Source organism: Crassostrea angulata, chromosome 4, assembly GCF_025612915.1.
Source record: "Crassostrea angulata isolate pt1a10 chromosome 4, ASM2561291v2, whole genome shotgun sequence".
NCBI lineage: Eukaryota > Metazoa > Mollusca > Bivalvia > Ostreida > Ostreidae > Magallana > Magallana angulata.
In genome coordinates, this window is record NC_069114.1 from 7,019,275 (window position 1) to 7,037,746 (window position 18,472).

The 18,472-nt window shown below is 31.7% G+C and overlaps 1 protein-coding gene across 3 annotated transcripts in view; it reads right to left on the reverse strand.

Moving 5' to 3' along the window:
• Nucleotides 1-18,472, reverse strand: part of LOC128180174 (excitatory amino acid transporter-like) — a 28,992-nt gene that overhangs the window by 4,226 nt on the left and 6,294 nt on the right. For 2 of the 3 annotated variants that reach the window (XM_052848063.1, XM_052848061.1), the window contains exons 2-6: nucleotides 6,976-7,170; nucleotides 6,625-6,699; nucleotides 6,301-6,423; nucleotides 5,741-5,819; nucleotides 387-580 (exon numbers count right to left, since the gene is read on the reverse strand). In XM_052848063.1, coding sequence (XP_052704023.1) covers nucleotides 387-580; nucleotides 5,741-5,819; nucleotides 6,301-6,423; nucleotides 6,625-6,699; nucleotides 6,976-7,144 — 640 coding nt within the window. In that variant the 5' untranslated portion in view covers nucleotides 7,145-7,170. The remainder of the gene's footprint in view (nucleotides 1-386; nucleotides 581-5,740; nucleotides 5,820-6,300; nucleotides 6,424-6,624; nucleotides 6,700-6,975; nucleotides 7,171-18,472) is intronic. The other variant, XM_052848064.1, reaches the window with a different exon arrangement.

Genomic DNA, 18,472 nt, shown 5'->3' on the forward strand with positions numbered 1-18,472 from the left:
CTATATTGATTTAAATAACTATATTTCACAACAATAAAATTAATGAAGATTATTATATGATTAATAAGCATTATTTATTTGGACGTTATTCTTAAGGACTTTAGTAAACCGCAGCCCTAAAGTGTAATTCATAGGCTGAAGCGGGTGGCCAGACACAAACCATTAAAAAAATACACGAAATACTGCTTATTAAATGATTACTTTGTCTGTCTCAAAAGTACTGTGTACAATAAAATTACGTCTTGTATATCAAAAGCTACGATTCATATATTGCGTCCCTCAGTAAACAACTCCACAGTATTGCGTTTCTTAGTTTGTATCAAAACATAAATGGTATTCTATTTGTCTGTAAAAAGTCTTAAATCATGAACATTTGAAGACTGTACCGAGTATATTTGGTCCATCTGTTTTCCCAACTGATTTTACAACCTTTTGAGCATCAGGATGTTCATTTTGATTAGTTGAGATGTTTCTCTGGGTTGCATTATCAACCACTGAAACTTGTTCCACCTTTTCATGGGTATATTTCGTTTGGGACTGTCGAAAAGTTGCCTCCACCACATTATCTGGAAATATGTTTCTGTAAAAGAGAAGTAAAAGATTGTCAACTAATACTCATTCAAGATTTTTTTAAACTAGGTACATTGATAGTAATATGGTGATTAAATAAGATTTTGTTTTACATGTACTCAGAAGGGAAATTCAAGATTATCTATAATAACTAAATTTGGTTTTTACAATCATACAAAGTATTTTAGAAGAGTACTTACTACAATAGTTTGATTGTATGTGTTGTTTTTCTTTGAAGTTGTTTGTTCAAAAACTTAATTACAGAACGCCATTTAAATTGAGGTCCTTATGTAAATGACCAAAACATGACAATAACGTAAATAAATAACACTTTGTTTAAAGGAAAAATCCATCTTATTTCTAAAAAAAATTAACAAGCGTCAAAAGTATCAGGCCGCAAAACTTTAAAGGACTCTTTGCGTACTATTGAGGAATATTTTTTAGACTTTGAGAATATTTTTGTTGATTTGGTTATGTTTATATTTGTTAAGTGAGTATATTTAATTGCAATAGGGAATCTTATATTACATGTTCCATATAATATTTCCAGATAAACATTTAAAGAGACTGAGGTGTCTTTTACTATCTGTTTTAATTCTTGACTGTATTCTCAAATGCCATTGACCATGGGTTTAGGTGTTAGCTGTATCTAAGGACAATATCATTGTACTATCATCTGTAAGCTGGTCTTGCCTCTGCCTTTTGGATTATACCATGAATGAAATACTCATCTTTCAAAACAAAAATAATGAGACGGATAAATAATTTGTTACCCAACCCGAAACAAACACTGTACAATTTTCCATCTTCGGGACACCTCTATTTGTTGACTTTTTATCTGCATAGACTATTTTTAGAAAAGACAATCTATGAAAAAATTAGCTCAGAAATACAACTTATTTTCCTATAAGTGTTATATTCAATAGCAATTTTTCTCATTAAACAATATTATAAAAATTTGTATGTGCATGTGTTATGAAGACACCTGTGTTGCATTTATTCCAAAAAAAACGTATGTACAAACTTAAACGTATATCAGATTAAATGTTCATTAAATCAAGATAAAAGGAAATTAAGATATCATATTTCTATATCTGTTTATTATCAAACATCTCGGCATAGAAATAGTAATCAAACTTTAGCATCTTAAAAGAACTATAATTTGGCAGAACATTGGCGTAGGAAAATGAAATATTTATGCAATTGTGAATGGCTGTAGATTACATAGTATATTCAACAATTTTAAAATGATAACATTAATGTTGGAAATTTTCAACTAATGTGAGCTAATGATAAGATACTTGGGTTTCATAATGTTTTTAAAATATGATTTGCCTATCAAATTACATTTTGATTAGCTTTTATAAGCGCCTATTTTATAAATAGATTTGTGTGGAAAAAAAACACTTATAATCGAATTGTTTCTCTTATTAAATGGTCAATATATTACTGTTTCCGTCGATTTATATCTTTAAAGAAGGTTTATATAATATGTAAAAATAGAAATATTATTATATCGGAAGCATAAAAAATAATCAAAATATTTTCAAAAATTAAGAAATAAATAAGAAATGCAGGTTAAACAATATTAATTTTAGTTTAAATATTTATTTCAATTTAGTAGTATAAGCTGATAGATATTCTGGTATTCTATCATTTTATTGAAGAATAAAAACTTTATATCTTAAAAAGATGTCTACATAACTACAGATACATGTAACTACATTTATTTTTATCATCCTTTAAGTCGAGGAAAAGGGTAATAACCTTGACCTGACCTTGATGCAAAAACAAGATAGTAAAATTTAATTAAACTGATAGAATCATTTGATTATATGACTGTCGAAATTTCATAAATTTCTTCAGATAAGAAGTGGGTCTAATAAAGAGAAGACTCCATCCTTAAGAAGGAAGCATATGGGATCTAAGTTACATGCAAATTTGTGAAATCAAAAATCTTATTTATTATGTACATTTTCAAATATTTTATCGACGAAACGTGTACCAAAACAAATAGGAAATACTGGACACATTTTTTTCACAAATGAATTGTATTACGTAGATTTACACATTGATGAAGACTGTAAGTTGAATGTCAATAAGATTTGATCGGAATGCATTGTAAACAGATTCAAAAGCATAAAATCTAAGACTCTAATAAAGTATTTTAGTATGATTCATTGACTGATTGAGAATTGAACAAACGAATACTGAGAGATATGTAAGTTAAATCAATTTTTCGCTAGAAGGTATGTAAATTTGCTTTTATTTCTCGACCAGACTTTCGTATGTCGTTGTTTATGATATAAAATCTGACTAGAACAACACTACCCCGTTAATATTGAACTTTTAATTTTACATGTATCGATAGTTGGATCAATGCTTGAATGTGATCCAAGTGCTGCTAGAGTCCTGTGTTATGTGTTGTTTTGATGCAACAAACAGTTTTCCGTGCAAACTTAATAAAAGTTCTTAAAGGGACTTGGACACGATTTGAGATCAAAAATTTAATTTTTATTTTTTATGTATAAAATGGTTTATTGGTGCATTTTAAATGATTGACCAAGATATTAAATGTTAAAACCAAGTTACAAGCGAGATAAAGAGGTAAGAATTGATTGTTATGTAAACAAAGCTCGAGTCTTATACTTGTTTACAAAAAATGTAATGTAAAGAATTACCATTTCTTAGACAAAATGGCATGTGAAAAACAATTTAAACTAATTCAATATCTTCTTAAATAATATTATCAACAAAAGAAAGTTACATTTGATTGAAATTTACACCAATACAACGAATATGTAAAAAATGACAATATTCGAGCTTTGTTTACAAACAAAGAATTATAAACTCTGTATCTTGCTTATAAATTGATATTTGAGTTTCAAATTTTGACATGGCATTATAAACTTCTATATTTTTCACTATAAACATTGAAAATGCAAAAATAAAATTTGAAAATTTTAAGTTAAATCGTGTCCAAGTCCCTTTAAAAAACTGATGAATAAATATTTCACTAAGGAGAGTATAGGGTTCTGTTACGGCATTTAATTATTTCATTATGTTTGTGTTTATTTGTATACATAACAATAACAATAAGTATTTTATATAGCGAACTTGGCTGGGAAACCCTTCAATCTCGAAGGGATAAACATAAGCTTAATCATCTCTACAAAATAATTCATGGTTTAGCACCGCAGTACTTGTTAGACTTAATTCAACCATACTTTCCAACTGAACATGCATATAATCTTAGGTCTAATGGCAATTTTTACTTTCTGCTACTATGTCGGACTACTTCTTACTACAATAGCTTTATTCCGTCTACAATTAAATTATGGAATAATCTTGATGCAGAAATAAAACATTCATCATCTTTGTCTATTTTTAAGTCAAAACTCAAAAACCAAAATATACCCAAAACTTACAAACACTACACCTTTGGCAATAGGAAAGAAAATATTATTTTATGTCAATTACGGAATAAAGCTAGCAATTTAAATGCTCATTTATTTAAGGATTTTTTAATTGCTGATAGTCGATGTACAAACTGTGGGTCTGAATCTGAAAGTAATATACATTTTTTTCTTGAGTGTCCAAGATACACTCAACAAAGAGTTGATGTTGATTTAATGACATTAGTGTACCTTTTCATATTAACTATATTCTTTATGGTAGTTCTGACTTTTCACACAACTTAGATTGTTGAATTGTTTCTTATGTTCATAGTTATATTATAGCTACTAAGCGTTTTTGATTTTTTTTTTCAAATGGGCTGGATCATGACACTGATATTCTATGTCTGTCTGTCGGTATGAAATAATGAGGTGATGGGTTTATAAATGTAGGAATGAATGTGTTCATGTATATGCTAAACAACAAGTTAATTTATCATCATATGACAAAAGTCAAGCTTATTATTTATTATCCAATTATCCTTTGTCTTATATACAAATATATCAATAATTTATCACTCTGTAAACTGGTAAATTATACTATATACTATATTTTATGATTATTTTATTACACCACTTCTTGACTTTGTATTTTGGAGAGGGTTTATATAGGCTTTGCCTGTTGCCTAATCCATTTGATTACTCAATAAAATATGTTTAAATTAAATTAACATAACATTGCTCCTCGCGAACAATTGGCATGTAGTTAATATAAGGAACGATTTTATTTAGTGAGTCAGTCAGTTATTGTGTGTGAAAGATGATTGCGTTTATGTTTACTTCATTTTAGATTTATAATTACTGTAATATTTTACTGATGATATTTAACTGTGAATAAACTTTACTCCTTTCGTATTATTTCAAGAGGACACATTTAGTAAAAATGAGATTCACTGAGAGTTATTTTCCTTAGACCCTTGGACGAAAAACGCTACAATTCTAGCAGCGGTTGATAAAACTGAAATCTTTTGCTTACTTGATATGTTTATTGTTTTGTGGAAACCACAGGAAAGTGTTGTTTTAACTCAATTTATGTTAAGGAATATACGTTAGCAATGTATAGCTGTCACGTCATTGTGCACCAATGTGGCAGTGATGTACAACCCGATTTTATTGCATTGACATCCGTTTCAAAGGATAAAACTAACAAGACGCTAAACTCCCCATATGCTCCCATAACAACCCCGCGTAACAGTCGACCAAAACTTGAACTCCAGTCGTCAAGTGAGGATTGAGATGCAGAACTCATGATTCGTTGTTATGTAAACTGAGTCTACGTATTGTTTTGTTTACTTTCTGAATTTTTAAGGTTTAGACCTAAAATAAATGTGGCAAATAATATCAGCAGATAGAAAATTCAGCGTGAAGAAGAATTGGTACATTACATGTATACTGAACCGATGTAAACAATCATATGGCATGCGCCTTGTTTATATAATAAAGAATTGTGAGTATTGTACCTTGCTTTTAGCTTAACTGACACTCAAAATTTGTTTAATCATTACAAATACTTTTCTAAACATTGTAAACAATTAAAATAAAACTCAACCCTGATCAAAACTGTAATCAAACGTCTTTTAAATTTTAATTTCATTGTTTGGCAACTTTTACTGTGGATATTCCTCTAGTTTGTCTATGGTCGTATCTTTAGAGGGTTAGTGTTGTTTTTATGTGTTTAAATCATTTTATTATAGAATGTGTAATATATTTGTTACCTAAGTAAATCTGCAAATAAATCCTGTGGGGCGGCCTCGTATACGTTTGGTTTTCCTTCCACAAGAGGACTTTCACTACCTTCCAAAACAACGGGAGCCTTCTGATAAATCGAATCAATTGTCCTTTCAAATATCTATGAACGTTTATCCTCTATTGAAACACTTAAAATTAATGCATTAACATACTGAAATCAATCTTTTTTTCCGATTGTCAACGTTTATGTTACAAATGTTTTTCTCTATCCTTAAAAAGTATGCCAAAACAAACTATATTGTATCAAAGAATATACTGCGATGCAGAGTGCAATGTATATACAAATATTGCAGATAGAGAGCATTGTCTGCATTAATGTTTAGCGCTATTTTTATTATCCTAATTAATAAATTATCATTACTTTTTTACTTAGGTGACGTTGTATACCTGGTTTGATGACGAAGAAGAACGCTATTGCTATAAGCGCCTCTGAGTGAAATCTTTATTATATGGGGCGCTATTAAGATAACTATTATTATATCTATTATCATTATTATCATTTTTTTACTTAGGTGATGTTGTATACCTGGTTTGATGACGAAGAAGAGCACTATTGCTATGAGGCAGCCAACCATGTTTGTAAGCATTATGTAGGTGAAGGACACAACACTGATCTTTCCGTTGGACTTGGGGTCCAAAGATGCAGTGCCTAAAAAACAACAAAATGAATCCCATCTTATGCCAACTATTCTCTTCTGCGAGAAAAACTTTAATTTGTCAAAGATTGTTCAAGTAAAACGAAAGGAGTTTCATTTTTAAGCTTTGGTTAATGGTCATAAATTAATAAAACATTTGTTATACAGACAGCTGTGAACAGCTGACCCGTTATAACACCTGGTGTATCACTCACTGTGTATGACACTGCACACCAACAAAGGAATGATCATCATTTTCAACAAACGTAAAAATAGCTCCCCGGGCATACCTGTAAAACGTAAAAAAAATATCAAAAACATTTTACGTACAATTTGTTTAATTTCTTTACACTGCTTTTATTTTCAGATTATTTTTTATCCAATCCAGCATAATGAAAGTATAGCAAATACAGTGATTAGTAATGGTCATTGTTTATTCAAATCAAGGGCCAAGGGCCGATTTAATTATTGTAGCTGTGGGTCTTGTCTAAATAACAAATCCCAAATCTACTGTTTTGAATGTTGGTTCATAAAAAAAAATATTTAACAACTGTTAACGCACTTACCCAGCCATAGTAGTGCATCTGATGACGGTTCGGCTAGACGCAATAAAAAGCCTAATGTTAACCCAAAGATGACAGCCGAGAGAGTCAGAATGAATATAAGATTGTGTCGTAGGTGCATTTGGAACTTCCGAATGATAGAGCATTCGCGATTTTCGATAGCGCTTTCCATCTTTATTGTATTTTCTTATATGACACCTTAAAGGAAATGTACAAGGAATGAATTTGCAGCAATAATAGGGAAAACTAGAGCAGAGCTCGTGGCAAAGCCACGAGTAGGTCTTCCGTTGTTGCTGCGAGTTGAAAACATATGTGATATGGTGTCAAACGATTATAATTACTAAACTTTCAGTTCTGCTTGCTTTTGTTATAAAAACGTGTTGTGATTGAAAGTCTGCATATAAAACGTGTTTTGAAAAAGAAAATAAGAAAATGTTTTAGGAAAACTATTTGTCGCACACAGTTTATGTAATCGTAACAAACATTATTTAAATCAAAGTACTGATAGTACTGAAAAGCGCTAACACAGCTTCTGTTTGTATACTAGTATAAAATATATATGTATATAACATTTCAGCTTCTGTATACGCAATATATTTCCTCATCACTGCGTGGTAGTCCCTGCAATGATGTATGTAAGCCCCGTACAATAAATTCACATTAGCCCGTACTAGCCCGTGCAGTTATGTGCACAAGCTCCTGAAACTGGTTCCCTAATCAGTTTAAATGATGTAAACGTCTGCTCATAGGGGGCGGTTATTCGTTGCACCAGAAGTAGAAGTCTAACGACAATAAAGCGCTGAGCTATGCTTAGCGCTTTAAAAATGAGATATTTAATGGCGAGTTAAATTTTCAGAGGGTAGCAAGCATTGTAATAAACAGTATGTACTCATGTGTCATGTCAGGAATTGTCTTTTGTTTTTTTTAAACCGAACCCGTTTACAAAACACGTAACCTTTTCTCTAAGATAACTTCTTTATTTAAATATTTGTAAATTTTTGAAGACAATGTGCAATTTAGAATTGTTGCGTGCTGACAAAATTTACAGACCCTGAAACGTACTACTATACAACAACAAAAAAGCGTGCGACTTACGTGCGAAAAACGTTTCGTAATAACCGTTTAGCGTTTCGTGTGAATCGTGAAGCGTTTCGTGTAAACCGTTTAGCGTTTCGGACAAAGCGTGCAGAATTTCGGACAATGCGTTTAAATCATTTCGACCAAAGCGTGCGAGAACCATGTGAAACGTTAATCAGATTTCATTCGGAACTCTCTGACAATTTGTTTCAAAATGGAGCCCGTGTTTTACATTACATGTACTTTAAACTGTTTGTGATTGGCAAAACTCTCTTGTAGGTATTTTCATGAAAAAAAAAACATCTAGAAGAAATGATATACTTATCTTTTAACAAAATTGAATTTATTTTTAACAAACAAAAGAAAGGTATATGTATTAAAAGACGACTAGTTACAGAGTACATGTATATATAACGTTTTTATACGATGTTTCAGTACTGGTACAGTTTTACCGGTAACGAATATTTGCCAGTATCGAATAATTTTTAGAAAAATTATTGGTGGAAGACAAAGTTGAGGTTTTAAAAAATTCTAGCTAGGTGATTATAACACAGAAATAAATATTATATCAGTACGTGAAGTTGTTTGCCATTTGCACGATTATTTACCGAATTGTTTACAAATTAAAAATGTGCCCCAGATATGAGCTACCGGATGTTCAAAGCAGAAAAAACGAAAGTGTGAAAACAATTAAGCCTAACTATGAAAATAAGTTTGTTATTGATCCCTATTTAGTGAATAATTAGTAAATATAATTCATTTAAAAAGATAATACATCATATCAAATAATGGAGCTTTGAATGAAATTACGACTTCAAATAGAACCACGTGTAGTTTTCCTAGTTACGGTTCATTGCGACAGCAGTATTATTTGGCTGCAAAAATTGATAGATATACGGGAAAAACAAAGGAAAATGGCAACTACTTATCATCAATTACTATCATAAAGTGTTTTTATGAAAATTCAATATTATAAAGTAACGGAAATGAAAACTGTTCAAGTCCAGTTTCAATTTGACCGGAAAACGGTATGATAAAAATAACGATCATATAATTTGTTTAAATGACATATTCCCACAATCGTTTTTCCTAGTTCATTTATAAGTCCATTAACATGTACCTCTAGAATATTTTTGAAATTAATTCGCCTCAAAATATTCGGTCAGAAGTGATAAAGGGCGCTTAATTCGATACTGGGAAACGAATTCGAAACTAGGAAACTGGAGGGGGTGTTGAAATTACTGTCTCCGTAATTCATCCTTTATATTTTCGGAAGTTTGATACAGTTTAGAAGGACAAAGAAACGCGATTTAAACAAAAAATAAAAACATTTGGAATTTTGATAATAATAGTTGCATGCACGAGAAACCGCATACTGATTCGTTACCGGTAAAATGACTGTACAATATTAAAATTCGCTATACATAAAAAATATTAAATACAGTTAGCAAAACATGATTTCTGTTGGAACAAGCCTTAATCAACTTTAACTTACACGAGCATGTTTTGATAAGCATGTATCTTTTTTTAATTTATTTACATCGATAACTCTTATTGAGACCACTCGCGGCACACATAACCTCGGACATCGGGTGAGACCTGCACCTGGCTGAACCTGTCAATCAAACTCTGTGTATTTGTTTTCATTGGATGGTCAAGCGTCTCTTTTTTTGTCAATAGCCAATGGAAAAATTAATCACTTCAAGGTAATTGGAATCAGTATCTGATGAAGCACACAATTTAAATGATAGAAAATTTATTAATTATTTGAACAAAATTAAATGTAAACATAGAAAGAAAACATACTGATCATTTCTATGAATTGCGGGAAGTAAGTTCTTTGGAATCCCGATTATAGATATTTTTACAAGTAATTATTTTAATTACTTAAACCAATGTTAACGGAAAACAAGACGTAATTAACGCACAGGGATTTGCCTACAATGTACACAGTCATGCAATAAATTATTAAGGGAATCTTTACGAATGGAACTTAATTCAAATAGATCATGATAATCTATATACACTGAACGCCGTTATACATGTAAGGAGCGCCGGTAATATATACGAAGATTGAGTCAAAAATTTAAATCATTTTTATTTCTTGTTCTTTTCAATACAATGTTAAATTACTTTGAAAAAAATCCGAAATAGTAATTACAACTTTCTTTTTTGTTTATTCATTTGAATTTTTTCTGAGGTACATGGATATGTACAGAACATATTTATTTACGCGAATGATACGACATAGGAAAAAAATTATCGGATGTTTGTATAACATTGTTTTCTAACGAATGTGACTAATTTAATTTTAAATATTTTCAACATTATCAATGTAAATAATATCAGATTTATTTCCTGTTTGTATTTTTACATCGTATTCTCTGAAACCAATAAAAATACTAATGTTAGAAGAAAAAATAAAATCCCGCCGAATACTGAAAAACCGATTTCAGTTTGTAATCATACGGATTTTTATTTTTGGTATTGACTATTGAGTTACGGTAACATTTTTTCTGGATGATTTTTTTATTTATATTTTATGTAGTAAAAGCACCATTCCAACTGTTACTCAATTACATAACAATTGATGACCCGGGGCTATATATGTTCTGAGCTGTGTGCGCTGAAGCGACACAAGATTCTCGGTCGCACGTGGCGATTGAATTAACACAGACTGACCGAATAAACAAACGGTTGGGAAAGTGAAACAAAATGTTACACATAAGAAGAAGCCACCAAAAATGATTTTCGACAGATCTTGATATCGTTTCGCCCCCCCCCCCCCCCAAAAAAAAATACAGCGCGAGCTCCTGTCAGCGGGGCGGGAGGAGGGGGGCGGGGGGGGGGGGGCAGCAATGAGTTCGCTTCCATAATGAAACGAACATGTAGAAAAACTACAGAAGTGATTAATATGTGACCGACAGATTCTAATCTAAAGTTGTTTAAAACTCATGTGAATATTCTTTTAAATAATCATCGAATGCCTCAACTCAGGACATTCTTTTATCGTGCTAGCACCTACCGCAAACATGTAACATGGAACTTTGATTATAATTTGATTTGATTTTTAAACTACCTTGTACGCTATCGTATACACCAAATATTTGATGCTTAATCAACTGTACAAGTAAAATAAATTTATCTTTTCATCTTAAACCAAAATAATAGTTGAAAACATAATAAAATATAGTTGTGTCCGTGCAAAATGCCAAAATATGAAACATGAACGCGTGATAAGGTACAAGATCACGAACCGACCGCGGATCACTTGTCCAATCGTGCCGGATCTCCTCAGCCATGGGCTATGGATGATCATCATTTAAATGTTTAATATTTAGGGGGGTTGTTGTTGTTGATTTAAAACATTATTTGTACAGTTTATAAAATATTTTATATAAACGAACCAACCATTAATTTATGTCTGACGATGTTTCCGATTTGGGTTAATATCGTTCATTAATATTCATTTACACTCAAATTTAATTAAATAAATACAAAATGGACAAACTTTTATAACATAAAATTAAAACAGTTCTTGTATTTACGACTATATTAACTCAAACACGTTCATATGCATGGAAGTGTGCGTCTCGGTGTGCGAATCTTGTGTATAAATAACCGCTATGTAGTGCAGCCGTGGCTGAGATCCTCGGCCGTGGGCGAACGATAGATTACGTAAAGGTACAACGCACAGACCCACACAGCTCAGAACCCAGTAAGCCTTGAAAATTGCAGTATAATGACCTTACTCTATCAAATAGAAGTTATTTATTTTAAACTTAAAACCCACAATTTATCTATATCTATTATTGCTTTAGATTGAGAATGACATTGCTTTTATTAATTAACTGAACGATTTCTTAATTGACACCCAATCGTTTAATCCATAAAAAAAACATGATTGTGTAATCAAAACGAAAACAATTCTTGGGTTTGCGGATAAATAAAATCATATATGAGAGACGCAACTCTCGTGTATTAGATAACCCCTGACCGCTAGGTAGTCCAGCCGCGACCATGGTGACCGATTTTCTCGGCCGCGGGCGAGGGAGAGCTTACGTAATGGTACACACCAGCTCTGATTCAAGGGAGATTTTAAATGTATGGAGTTAATAACTAAAATGTAATGCATAGATTTTTTTTAATTCCATATTTTGTGGTTTACTAGAAAAGAAAAACAATGATTTGTTTTCCAAATCCCGTTTTTAAGGGTTGAGCATTATAAGAACTTAACAACAATGACTTAAACTCCTAAAAAAAGCACGTATATTCTAAAAAAAACAATTCTTATGAATTAATGCCGTTTGTATAAACCAGCATACTTTCTGCGGTGACTTTATGCCAGCTGTACGCGCAAAGACTTTCGTTAACTTGTCAAATGAAAACAGGTACATGTTAACATGTAAAGCTTTTTACACTCATACTACACAAATCACATACAAAATAACATTGTAGCGACCTTTATGAGATCCCAACAAACAACTTTTCCAGCGACAGCCATATCAAAATCCTAACCGTTTTTGAGTTATTAAGCAAACTTTTTTAGGGGCCATTGGCCCTTAATTTAAGGGGCCAGCCCTTTTTTATTGGTGTCAAATGAAAGCCCTCTATATTTTGCACAACTTTTATTCTACATGTCTTAACAAAATATTTTTCGTTTAAAAGATATAAAGGAAAATATGTCTAAATTTTCGCACTTTTTTGAATCCTGTTTTTTGACCCCCTACCTTTTCCTAAATAAAAAACGTAATCGAAAAACAAAAACAGATGTGCACAACTACAATGTCTCTGTTATTCAAATTCGTTGGATTCCCATTCCCTGCTATCATAGTCTCGGAGCCTTTGTCTGGAAACAAAAGGCCCTAAAAAATTTTAAAAGGGGAATAACTCTTTAACGGAAAGGGAATTCTAAATTTTATGAATTGCTTAAGATAGTGTTTTGTAAAGTACATTAGCCCTGAAAATTTGAGCAAAAACCGTTCAATAATAAGCAAGATATGAAGCCTCAAAGTTCGCGTCTAGGAAGAAAAAAAAAACTAGAGCAAAGCTCGTTGCAAAGCAACGAGTGGGTCTTCCGGTGGTGTTGAGAGTAAAGATAGAAGTTCCTATAAGAAGCAGAGTTCTAAAAACAACTACAAAGAAAATAAAAAAAAATATTTTTAAAAAATCGAATAATTCTTAGTACGACTTAACAATGTCTAATTGATTTCAAGAACGAATTAACAAAAACCTTTACAATTTCTAGAACGACTAAATGATAAAAGTCCCGAATGTCTTCAAGTACGAAGTAACAATTTCCGAATTATTTTAGGTACGAGTTAATTGTATTTTGAACATAACACTATTTTTCTTAACCAAGAACGTGGAATCCAAAATTCCGGAAAACTCCATTTTTAAATCCAAATATTTTTGTAATGCATCGTCCGATTTTAAAACGGATTTCAGTTTTTAGATTTAGCTTAATAAAAGCTCCTTTGTGGCTTATGATTTATATCAAATTATTGGTCAGAAAAGAGTTGGCATAAAAAGTTTTAATAGCCCTTCTGGCACCTAATTTGAGGGATCAGACCCTTTTTCTTGATATCAAATAAAAGGTCTCGCTAATATTAACATATTTTGTTCTACAAATGTTCACGAATGGTTAACTGTTATCGAGATATCTAAACAACAGTATTTTAGGGGCCGACCCTTCAACTCTTTACCGGGGCCACTAACAACAAAATTTATGGTATCATAATGTTCAGAACATTATTTTGAACAACTTTTGTTCTACATTGCATTTAAAAAAATTTCTCCTTTTTCAGATATTAATAATAAAAGTTTTGAATTCTGGCCCCTTGAAACCCCTAATTATGTTATATATGACTTAAGTATGATACTGTATAGATAAACAGCTGTACAATGAACATTTTTGCTTCTATAATTAATAACAAATTATTGTTCAGTAAAGAGTTTTTGTAAGAAGATTTGAGACCCATCTTGACCCCTAATTGGAGGGACCAGCCCCTTTTTTCCTGATAATAAATGAAAGGTTTTGCAAATATAAACATATTTAGTTCAACAAGTGTTCACGAAATGTTAACCGTTCTTAGGATATCTTTACAAATGTGATTTAGGGGCCGGCCCTTTATCTCCTAAATGGGGTCATGAACAAAAAAAAATTAAGGTGGCATATTGTACAGAACATTTTTTTAAGTAACTTTTGTTCTACAATGCTTTTCAAAATATTTATCCTTTTTCATATATAAATGATCGAAATTTTGAATTTCTGGCCCCTTGAAACCCCTTATTACGTAACATATGACTTAAGTATGGTACTGTATAGATACACAGCCCAACAATGAACATTTTTGCTTCTTTAACTAATAACAAATTATTATTCAGTAAAGAGTTATTGTAAGAAGACTTTACAGCCCTCTTGGCCCCTAATTTGAGGGGCCAGCCCCTTTTTCTTGATGTTAAACGAAAGCCCGTGTAATTTGAAACAACTTTTGCATTACATGTCTTAACAAAATATTTATACATCAAAAGATATCACAGAAAATGTGCAAAAATTTCGTGAAAAAATTTGGTGCCAATTTTCAGGTTCAGGCGAGCTTTGAGGCCTTTAGCAATTTTCATCATTGGAAGCATGGGGGTACATCTACATTCATTCATCTACAATCCCTGAAAATTTCAAGCTTCTATCTTGATTAGTTTCGGAGGAGATGCGTGGACAAAATGACCCTTAAAAATTTATGAAATCGTCAATATCTGAAACCGGAAGTGACGTCATCATTTTAAAATTTTATAATATGTAGCGCCGATCATGCTTCATACGTCCTGAAAATTTTGTGCGAATCGGTTGAATAGTTATTGAGAAATAGCGCTCCAAAAAAGTCAGAAAAAGAAAAAAAAAGACTAGAGCAAAGCTCGTTGCAAAGCAACGAGTGGGTCTTCCGGTGGTGTCAAGAGTAAAGATAAAAGTTCCTGTAAGAAGCAGAGTTCTAAAACTAACTACAAAGAAAATAAAAAAAATATTTTTAAAAAATCGAATAATTCTTAGTACGACTTAACAATGTCTGAATGATTTCAAGAACGAATTAACAGAAATCTTTACAATTTAGAACGACTTAATAAAAAAGTTCTGAATGTCTTCAAGTACAATTTCCGAATTATTTTAGGTACGAGTTACTTTAAATTTTAACATAACTCTATTTTCTTTACCAAGAACGTGGAATCAAAATTTCCGGAAAACTTAATTTTTAAATCCCAATATTTTCATAATGCATCGTCCGATTTCAAAACGGATTTCAGTTTTTAATTCAGCTTAATAAAAGCTCCTTTGTTGCTTTATGATTTATATCAATTTAATGGTCAGAAAAGAGTTAGTATAAAAAGACTTAGTAGCCCTTCTTGCCCCTTATTTGAAGGGTCAGCCCCTTTTTCTTGATATAAAATAAAAGGTTTCGCTAATATAAACATTTTGTTCTACAAATGTTCACGAATGGTTAACCGTTATCGAGATATCTAAACAACTGTATTTTAGGGGCCGACCCTTTAACTCTTTACCAGGGCCTCTAACAACAAAATTTATGGTATTATGTTGTTAAGAACATTATTTTGAACAACTTTTGTTTTACATTGCTTTTAAAAATATATCTCCTTTTTCAGATATTAATGATTAAAGTTTTGAATTCTGGCCACTTGAAATTCCTAGTTACGTAATATATGACTTAGGTATGATACTGTATAGATAAACAGCTGTACAATGAACATTTTTGCTTCTATAATTAATAACAAATTATTTTTTAGTTAGGAGTTATTGTAAGAATACTTTAATGCCTCCTTGGCCCCTAACTTTAGGGACCAGCCCCTTTTTTCCTGATAATAAATGAAAGGTTTTGCAAATATAAACATATTTAGTTCAACAAGTGTTCACGAATTGTTAACCGTTCTCGAGATATCTGAACAATTGTGTTTTAGGGGCCGACCCTTAAACTCCTTAATGGGGCCATCAATCAAAAAAATATTAAGAAAGCATATTGTTCAGAACATTATTTTGAGCAACTTTTGTTCTACATTGCTTTTCAAAATATTTCTCCTTTTTCAGATATTTGTGATCAAAGTTTTGAATTTCTGGTCCCTTGAAACCCCTAATTACGTAATATATGACTTAGGCAAGGTACTGCATAGATAAACAGCTCTACAATAAACATTTTTGCTTCTACAATTGATAACAAATTATTGTTCAGTAAAGAGTTATTGTAAAAAGGCTTAAGAGCCCCCTTGGCCCCTAATTTGAGGGGCCAGCCCCTTTTTCTTGATATCAAATGAAAGCCCGTGAAATTTGAAACAACTTTTGCTTTACATGTTTTGACAAAATATTTATACGTCAAAAGATATTACAGAAAAAGTGGAAAAATTTCCTGAAAAAATTTGGTGCTAATTTTCAGGTTCAGGCGAGCTTTAAGGCCTTAAGCAATTTTCATAATTGAAAGCATGGGGGTAAATGTACAGACATTCATCTATAATCCCTGAAAATTTCAAGCTTCTATCATGATTAGTTTCGGAGGAGATGCGTGGACAAAATGACCCTTAAAAATTTATAAAATCGTCAATATCTGAAACCGGAAGTGACGTCAGCAAAAAATTTAACTAAAAACATTTATCCCCTCTGATGTCCTATAAGTCCGGAAAATGTCGTGCAAATCGGGCGAATAGTTTTCGAGAAATAAAGCTTTAAAGAAGGCAGAAAAAGAATGTTAAGAATAATAATAATAGAAAGAAACAGTAGAAAAACAAGAGGGTCTTCCGTTGGAAACGGAAGACCCTAAAAAAAATAATCTTTCCCGCACAATAATAGAAAGGTCTTCCGTTGGAAACGGAAGACCTTAAAAAATTAAATGGGAATCACAAACTGTTTGAACTTGCGTACAAAATCCGGAGAAACGTTTCTAGAACATGTATTTGTCCTCGTTCTGCAATCAACAGAAACTATCCTTGGTCTGTTGAATACTATTTGATTGAAATACATTCGCTGACTAGTCTTTATCTATTCTATTATGTTGGAACTGCATGTTTATTTAAAAAGCAATTACGAGCCCCTATCGAATTGATAAAACATTTGTTCAAAATAGGAAATCGTGTTTTATTTGTAATTATATATATACGTCCTTTTCATTAACCATAATGGTAATGGTTTCTTTTTTTATATGACTCACATCGTATGTGTGATATGAATAAGTATTATGCCAATGCTACACAATGAGGTGGCCCCAAACTCCCCATTCTGTAAATGTCACTGATCCGCACCGGAAAATGACAAAGAACTCACATCATTAATAGTTAACTAATCTTACTCTTGATGTTTACCGTTTAAATATTGCATGGTTTGTTACTGATGTCAACCGGTAGTTTTCTCACATCTGTTTCTTCAGTAATAAGTTATGTAATGATTAAATCATATCAAATAGCATTTTTGAAGAGAACGAACCCCTTCTGGATCGCAATAATTTTACTAAATATGATATGACTTATATAGAACACACCCTCTTTTTTTTGGCTGATAACAATTTCTATTGGTAATTTAAAGATATGTCTATTTTTTGGTTCCTTTATTGTGGATCGAATTCTATTGGGCCATTTAGGTGAATGATTAATTTTCTTAAAGGTTAATAGCCTAGTATTACTTGTATGATTAATGAATTAACACTATTCATCATAATTCCCTCTGGATCGACGAGATTTATAAATCAAAGTACTGAAGTACTGACGGGAGTTGAATTTATCGATTATCATTTATTCAAAATCAACGATATGTCATCTTGCATGGCAGGTAGTATCAGTAATCGAAATATTTCTGAGAAATTGTATGGATCCAGGCAAGATTGAACTCTTGTCTTGTTCAACCAAACGCTCGGCTGTGTCCGTTTATCTCCGACAAGCAAGAGAGACTCGAGAGTTTTGTCGGATATTAACGGAGACAGCCAACCGTCTGGTTGAACGAGATTACATTGAACTCTAGCGTAAGAATACATACGACTTTAAACAATATATCTAAACTGTTTGTACAATTTAAAACCTTATTATTTTCATGGTATTAATAAATAAGTTTTCCTTAGAAACAATGCTTCAGAATACATAGCATCGAATTTATCGATTATTTTCAAGAACTAATTGTTGTCAGCGGTATTGATTTGTGCTTAGGTCCAAACACTGTTTCACTTTCGCTTTGCCCGGGTAAGTGCATAGGAGAGTTGATTAAAATCAACTCCTTAAAATGATCCATTATGAGTTCCAATGATTCAACAGTATGTGTCAATGTGAGTCTGCTGACTTAAAAACAAAAGCATATGTTACGATTACTACAAAATGTTGCATCAAATTAAAGACATAAATAGTAAATCTATCCTCTCAAAACTTTGCTGACAAGTACAGA